The sequence below is a fragment of the Primulina eburnea genome, unplaced genomic scaffold (genome assembly GCF_022965805.1).
Source record: "Primulina eburnea isolate SZY01 unplaced genomic scaffold, ASM2296580v1 ctg590, whole genome shotgun sequence".
NCBI classification, from domain to species: domain Eukaryota; kingdom Viridiplantae; phylum Streptophyta; class Magnoliopsida; order Lamiales; family Gesneriaceae; genus Primulina; species Primulina eburnea.
Genome location: NW_027331376.1, coordinates 251,165 through 259,338, shown reverse-complemented (window position 1 = coordinate 259,338; position 8,174 = coordinate 251,165). Strand labels below are relative to the sequence as shown.

General features: G+C 44.9%; 1 protein-coding gene across 1 annotated transcript; it reads right to left on the bottom strand.

The window, feature by feature from the left end:
* Positions 1-247: 247 nt before the first annotated feature.
* Positions 248-7,279, bottom strand: LOC140821489 (uncharacterized). The gene is made up of 2 exons (XM_073181979.1): positions 6,188-7,279; positions 248-364 (listed from the first exon to the last, which is right to left on the bottom strand). The coding sequence occupies exons 1-2, from the start codon at positions 7,263-7,265 to the stop codon at positions 324-326; spliced, it is 1,119 nt and encodes a 372-aa protein (XP_073038080.1). The 5' UTR covers positions 7,266-7,279; the 3' UTR covers positions 248-323.
* Between the last annotated feature and the right edge of the window lie 895 nt (positions 7,280-8,174).

The window sequence follows — 8,174 nt, the reverse complement described above, 5'->3', positions numbered from 1 at the left end:
CGTTTGAGGATGACAAGTAGTAGATTACAACAATATTGAGCAAAGTTTAGCCCATAAAGTTGTAACGTCTGCTCTTTTTAAAATGCGGAATTTTTTTTTTTTTGAGCTATCATTTTAAAATAACATTTAAAAGATCATATTTATTTAGCAATGAAAAATATCGCAATTAAAAATAACAAATATCAATGTAAATGTAAATTAGTAAAAGTCATGAAAATCCTCAACGTAAATAAAATGTTTAACTCCTCTCCCCAAAAACCATCACTCAAAATGCGGAAAAACGTGCGGTCCTCGGGTTATGTCACCGCACCAGGACTGCTTACTCAGAGTTCAGCACCTCCTGTCTCCTGCTCAACATGTTCACCTGCATCACACACGCCTAGTGAGTCTATAGACTCAACACGCCTGTACCAGTAGTAACGAATACATATACGTAGCACACAGCAGTGAAAAATAACATAATGAACATACATTTCATGTCAGCAGTAAATCGTATACATAAACGTGTCCTGTCAAAGCATGGTAAAAATCATAGCATGTATATCGTATCAGCATATACGTGTTAAATTTCTTATTTGAATTCCGTCATGAGCTGTGACTTTCGTATCATCGTGTCATCATGTCAGTCGATGGATCCATCTACGTGTAACCGCGGTACCCGACGGCGAGGGACATCAGCTACGGCATTACCCGCCCACTGAGACCGGGCCTTACATGTCATCGTGTCATCGGTTAGTCACAACTAAATCACGTTCCTTCAAATACGTGTCATCATTTTCATTCACTTAATACAAAAGAATGCGTATACATATTTTTTCTTTAAAACCAAGCATGCACCATAATTATCATAATAGCGTAAAAATCAGAAACATGATGCATAAACATTTAAAATATCATGATTTGTGCTCAGGGCGCTGCCAGACCAAATTCTCACCCCGGACGCAAATGACATTTTGCCCCTGGAAACCCGGACCAAAATGACCTTAAATAATCCCACACATAATTAAAAGTATTCCTAGACGTAGACTCGAGTTCATAATACACTTAATCTATTCGTTTAAAACTTGACCGGGTCCTGGTTTTAACCCGAATTGAACCGAAACTAAACCAAATTTTCCAAACTTAAACCATCCTTAAAAACACACTCTAACAGCCCCTAATCTCCCCAAATCAGCCCCTTAACTCACGGCTAAACCTGCTGTAATAAATGATTTTTCTCGGCCACCCTTCCCTTGAGCAATCACCAACTTACTCATGACCCAACCCCTCACACATCGGTCCTCCCTACAACACCACCTGTCCAGCCCTCAGACACACTATTAGAAACCTTAGTGACTCATCTAAAACCAAACTTAAATAAAATAAAATGAAATGGCTGCACACTAAACGTAGGACCCGATCGCCCCTCTTGCTCCAAACTCTCGGCTCTCCACTCGTGCACGTCCAGAAGATTTCTAAACCTTATACCAGCGACTTGACACCACCAGCAACCTCTAGATACTCAAGAACCGCGGCCCCTCGCACCAGGAAATCAGTAGAAGAAAGAAAACGTGAGAAAGACAATGAAACATGCAAGTTTTCATGTAAAGTTCCTTCAAAGATATTGCATGACATAGATCATAAGCTTTTCCTAAAATACTGAAATTTAAAGCGAATATATGGCGTGTATGAAGTAGAAATAAATGATACATGCGTGCCTTATGATGCGTGGAAGAACAAGAATGACTTGAGGGAGCCGGAGATTATTTCTTTGCAACAAGAGGCCAAAAACGTGGCCTTGAGCTGGTGTGTTCTCTGAAACCGAGGGGGAGGAAATTTTTGAGTGGGGTGTCGGCTGCTGAGAGGTGCAAAGTGGCTAGGTTTAGGTTTAAGAGTGCATTATATAACAATTAAATGACTAATTAACCTATTAATGGGCCCTAATATTATTTCAAAGATTTAAAACCGAAATTTAGCTCAAAAAGCCTAAAAGTGGGCTCATTAAATCCCAACGCACTCCCGAAAATATTTCGTGTTGAAACGATTTTGAAAATATTAACCGAAGTATTAAAAGTCCCCCGACTCGATAAATTTTGCGTACTGTTAAAAATAAAACAATGCGGGTAAAAATACCCAAATAAAATCCCATTTTTGAAAAATACACTTAAAATGTTTTTAAATTAATATATAAAATAAATCGTGTAATAAAATAATTTTCCTGAGAAATCTCCGGACTCCGATCCTCGATCGAACGTGAAATGCACCTAGAAACCCTAATGCATGAACTTTTAAAATTTCATGAATTAAATCCTATCATGCATGAATTATGCATAAAATAATTAAGCACAATTAAAAAATAAAAATCCTAGATTGCATGCACTTAGGTTACGCTAATTAAGTTCCTGGACCTTACAACTCTTCCCCCCTTAAACAAAATTTCGTCCTCGAAATTAGAACATACCAAATAACTCCGGATAGCGACTCCTCATCTCGGTCTCTGTCTCCCACGTGGCCTCCTCCTCGGAGTGATTCAGCCACTTGACTTTGACCATCTGGATCACCTTATTTCGGAGTCTCTTTTCCTGTCTGTCCAGAATCTGCGTAGGTCTCTCCTCAAATGATAAGTGCGGTGTCAGCTGAAGTGGCTCATAGTTAAGCACATGTGAAGGATTCGACATGTACTTTCGCAGCATGGAGACGTGGAACACGTTATGAACTCCCGACAGATTCGGCGGTAACGCAACTCTGTATGCGAGTGTCCCAACTCTCTCTAGGATCTCGAATGGTCCGATGAATCTAGGGCTGAGCTTGCCCTTCTTCCCGAACCTCATCAGACCCTTCATCGGTGCGACTTTCAAAAAAACATGATCCCCTACTGCGAACTCAAGATCTCGCCGTCTCTGATCGGCATAACTCTTCTGACGGCTCTGTGCAGTCCTCATCCTGTCTCTAATCTTGGCCACTAACTCTGGCGTCTGTCTGACAATATCTGGGCCCAACTCTGCTCGCTCACCTACCTCATCCCAGTAAACTGGCGACCTACACCTCCTCCCGTACAGTGCCTCGTATGGAGCCATACCTATCGATGCCTGATAACTGTTGTTGTATGTGAACTCCACCAGAGGTAACTTCGGCTCCCAGCTGCCCTGGAAGTCGATCATGCAAGCTCGTAGTAGATCCTCTAGAATCTGAATCACCCTCTCTGACTGACCGTCCGTCTGAGGATGAAAAGCGGTACTGAACAGTAGCTTCGTACCCAAGGCCTGGTGAAGACTCTTCCAGAACGCAGACGTGAATCTCGGATCCCTGTCTGACACGATGGACACTGGAATCCCATGCAGTCTGACTATCTCTCTGATGTACAGCTCTGCGTACTGAGTCATAGTGAATGTCTTCCTGATCGGTAAGAAATGAGATGACTTAGTGAGCCGGTCAACAATCACCCAAATGGCATTGTATCCCCCAGTAGTCCTCGGAAGCCCTATCACAAAATCCATAGTAATGTTTTCCCATTTCCACTCGGGAATAGGGAGTGGTTTCATCTTCCCTGCAGGTCTCTGATGCTCTGCCTTGACTTGCTGACATGTCAAACACTCGGAGACAAACCGCAAAATGTCCCTCTTCATGCCCGGCCACCAATACAATGACTGCAGATCCTTATACATCTTCGTACTCCCTGGATGGATGGAATACGGAGTGTTGTGGGCCTCACCCAGGATATCTGCTCGAAGAGAATCACTGTCAGGAACCCATGGGCGGTCCCTATATCTGACTATGCCATCCACAACTGCGTACAGTCTCTGGCCTTTAGTCTCGTCTCTCTGTCTCCACTTTTGTAGCTTCTCATCAGAAGTCTGCCCTGCTCGGATTTTGTCCCTCAGAGTCGGCTGTACTGTCAGAGTAGCAAGATTTGGGGCCTCGCCCCTGGCATAAATTGCAAGCTCAAACCTCTGAATCTCAGTCTGTAGCGGTCTCTGCACTGACAGATGGGCAATCACTGCGTGCTTCCTGCTCAGAGCGTCTGCGACCACATTAGCCTTACCCGGATGGTAGCTAATGTCACAATCATAATCCTTAACCAGCTCAAGCCACCTCCTCTGTCTCATATTCAGTTCCTTCTGAGTGAAGAAGTACTTCAGGCTTTTATGATCTGTGAAAATCCTGCACTTCTCCCCATACAGATAGTGTCTCCAGATCTTCAGGGCAAAAACCACTGCTGCTAACTCTAGGTCATGAGTCGGATAATTCTTCTCATGAACCTTCAGCTGTCTGGACGCATAGGCTATCACTCTGTCCTGCTGCATCAGAACTGCGCCCAAACCAAGATTCGATGCATCTGTATATACTACAAACTCTCCCTGCCCTGATGGCATAGCTAGTACTGGCGCTGTGGTCAAGGCTTGCTTCAGTCTGTCAAAGCTCTCCTGGCACTCTGGTCCCCAAACAAACTTGGCGTTCTTCTTCGTCAAAGCGGTCATAGGCACCGCAATAGAAGAGAAGCCCTGGATGAACTTCCTGTAATAACCTGCCAATCCCAAGAAACTGCGGATCTCTGTTACGCTCTTCGGAACTGGCCAATCTCTGACTGCCTCTACTTTGCTGGGGTCGACCTCTATACCATCCTGAGATACGATGTGGCCCAAAAATGCCACTCTGTCGAGCCAGAACTCACACTTGCTGAACTTGGCATACAGTCGTCTATCCTGTAGAGTCTGCAATACTGTCCTTAGATGATGACTATGCTCCTCCCTGTTCTTCGAATAGATCAGAATATCGTCAATGAAGACTATGACGAACTGATCCAAGAATGACTGAAACACGCGATTCATGAGATCCATGAAGATCGCTGGCGCGTTCGTCAAACCAAAGGGCATCACCAAGAACTCATAGTCCCCATAACGCGTCCGGAAGGTGGTCTTATGCACATCTGCCTCCCTCACTTTCAACTGATGATATCCGGATCGAAGGTCTATCTTGGAGAACACTGAAGCTCCCTGAAGCTGATCAAACAAATCCTCAATCCTCGGCAGTGGATACTTATTCTTGACTGTGACTCGGTTCAACTCTCTATAATCGATACACAGTCGCATGCTGCCATCTTTTTTCTTAACAAATAGCACTGGCGCGCCCCATGGGGAGAAACTAGGGCGAATGAAACCCTTATCCAGTAGATCCTGAATCTGATCCTTGAGCTCCTTCATCTCTGAAGGCGCTAATCGATAGGGCGCCTTAGATATTGGCGTTGTCCCTGGCATGAGCTCAATAGAGAAGTCCACCTCTCTGTCTGGTGGAATGCCTGCAACATCGTCAGGGAACACACTGGAGAAATCACTGACTACTTCCACATCCTCCAGTCTCTGGCTGGCTGGCTCTGTCACTGACACTATACTGGCTAAGAACGCCTGACAGCCTCTCTTGATAAGCTTCCTCGCACATATGCAGGAAATGACGTGCGGGAACTGCTGGTGTCTAGCTGCCTCGAAAACAAATGGCCTCCCACTGGGCGGTCTGACAGAAACTGACCTCTGTCGAAAGTCTATGACTGCTCCATGAGAAGAGAGCCAGTCCAAACCCAAAATGATGTCGAACTCGGGCAGTGGTAGCACTATTAAATCTGCGTGCACCGAATACTTCTGTAACCGAAGTTCCAATCTCTTCACTATCCGGGAGGTGAACATCTGGTCCCCGGATGGGATCGATACTCTGAAACCCAAATCCATCGCTACTGGTATGATTCCTAGTCGCTTCACAAAAGATTCGGATATAAATGAATGCGTAGCCCCTGAATCTAGCAATCCATGCGTGGCTACACCTGCAATACATATCCTCCCTGCGACAAAACATACCATCAAATCTGATAGAGTTGAATTTAAGGAACTTCTTATCGGCAATAATCCAAAAACCCTCGAAAATTCACTGAATTAACCCAAATGTCATTCCCCAAAATTTGACATTCCTCCTCAGAAAATTCAAAATTTTCAAATTAATCCTCTTAAAGTTCGAAAATTGCATTTCGGTCCTTAAATTATCTGTTATTACAATCAGGTCCCTAAAATTTCTCATATTAAACAATTAAATTCTTACTCCCAACCAAGTAGAACATGCATCCTAAATCTTTCTAGGTTATAAATTCCCCAATTGAGTCTTCAAACAAGCATAAAATCTATGTAATAGTACAATAATTTAAAATCTTAAACCAAAGGGTTACCAGTAATCAATGTCGAGTCTGGCTCTTCCTCAGCCTCCTCGGCATGCATCACATATGCCCTGTCGGTAGTGGGACCCTTGTTCTGAGGGCAATCTGCAGCCTTGTGCCCCTCCTGCTTGCATACGAAGCATTTATAGGTGCCCCACATGCATTTGCCATAATGATATTTGTTGCACTGCTGACACGGCGGTCCCCCCTCCTGCCTAGGAGCCCCTGGTGCCGGGGGTGGTCGCTGCTGTCCTGGCCCCCTGTGCTGTCCCTGGGGCTTCTGCTGCCCCTGCTGTCTCTGTGGCCCTGTGTACTGCTTCTTCTGTGGCTGTGCACTGGACTGGGCCTGATGCCGCTTCCGCTGCATCTCAAAATCTATGTCCCGCAGTGCCTGCTCTGCCTGAAAAGCGCAGGCAGTGGCCTCATCATAACTCGCCGGCCTCATCAGCATGACGTCTCGGCGGAGAGTAGGTCTCAGTCCATCAAGGAAATGCCTCAGCTTCTGGGCGGCATCCCCTGCTATCATGGGCACGAAGTGGCAGCCCCTGTCGAACTTGCGGATAAACTCCGCCACTGATAAATCTGTCTGCCTGAGGCTCATAAACTCTCTCGTCAGGCGGCCCCTGACGTCAGATGGGAAGTACTTCCCGAAGAACAACTCTCTGAATCTGGCCCATGTGAGAGTAGCCACATCCACTGCATGTGCGGCTCCCTTCCACCACAAGGACGCATCATCCCTCAGCATATAAATGGCGCATCTGGCCCGGTCGCCATCCCTCACCCCCAGGTAATCAAAATGCAACTCTAACGACCTGATCCAACCCTCTGCAACAAACGGATCAGTAGTACCCCCGAACTCCTTCGGGTTGAGCCTACGGAACTGCTCAAAGATGTCAGTCTGCTGTCTAGGAGCCTGTTGCACCTGCTCCAAAAGTCTGGCCATACCCTCTAAGACTCGGGTAGCTGGGTCCCCTGGCGGTGGTGGTGGAGGACCCCTGCCACCCTCTGGAATATCGTCCACCCTGACCATCCTAGGCTCACGTCTGGGAGGCATATCTGAATACAGTCCAATCAACACGTAACCCATCATGCAATTAATCTAGTTTTGAAATTAAAGAACTTTAAATCGTAAAACAGTTAAACATAAGCAGTAACTCATCATAATGCATAAATCATGAAATCATGCAGGTGATAACAATAAATCATTTTAAAACAGTAAAATCGTAAAGCTTACAGACTTGAGGCTTTGAAGACTGAGCGGCAGAAGCTGGCGGTGGCATAACCCTATACAGGACCCTTGCTCTGATACCAACTGTAACGTCTGCTCGTTTTAAAATGCGGAATTTTTTTTTTTTTAAGCTATCATTTTAAAAATGACATTTAAAAGATCATATTTATTTAGCAATGAAAATATCGCAATTAAAAATAACAAATATCAATGTAAATGTAAATTAGTAAAAGTCATGAAAATCCTCAACGTAAATAAAATGTTTAACTCCTCTCCCAAAAACCATCACTCAAAATGCGGAAAAACGTGCGGTCCTCGGGTTATGTCACCGCACCAGGACTGCTTACTCAGAGTTCAGCACCTCCTGTCTCCTGCTCAACATGTTCACCTGCATCACACACGCCTAGTGAGTCTATAGACTCAACACGCCTGTACCAGTAGTAACGAATACATATACGTAGCACACAGCAGTGAAAAATAACATAATGAACATACATTTCATGTCAGCAGTAAAATCGTATACATAAACGTGTCATGTCAAAGCATGGTAAAAATCATAGCATGTATAATCGTATCAGCATATACGTGTTAAATTTCTTAATTTGAATTCCGTTCATTAGCTGTGACTTTCGTATCATCGTGTCATCATGTCAGTCGATGGATCCATCTACGTGTAACCGCGGTACCCGACGGCGAGGGACATCAGCGACGGCATTACCCGCCCACTGAGCCCGGGCCTTACATGTCATCGTGTCATCGTGTTAGTCACAA

Excerpts from the sequence above, each read along its gene's own strand:
- LOC140821489 (XM_073181979.1), bottom strand. The coding sequence starts at position 7,265 with ATGATGGGTTACGTGTTGATTGGACTGTATTCAGATATGCCTCCCAGA. Across the intron at positions 365-6,187 it reads AGACTCGACATTGATTACTG|GTGAACATGTTGAGCAGGAG; the intron begins GTAACCCTTTGG and ends TGTGTGATGCAG.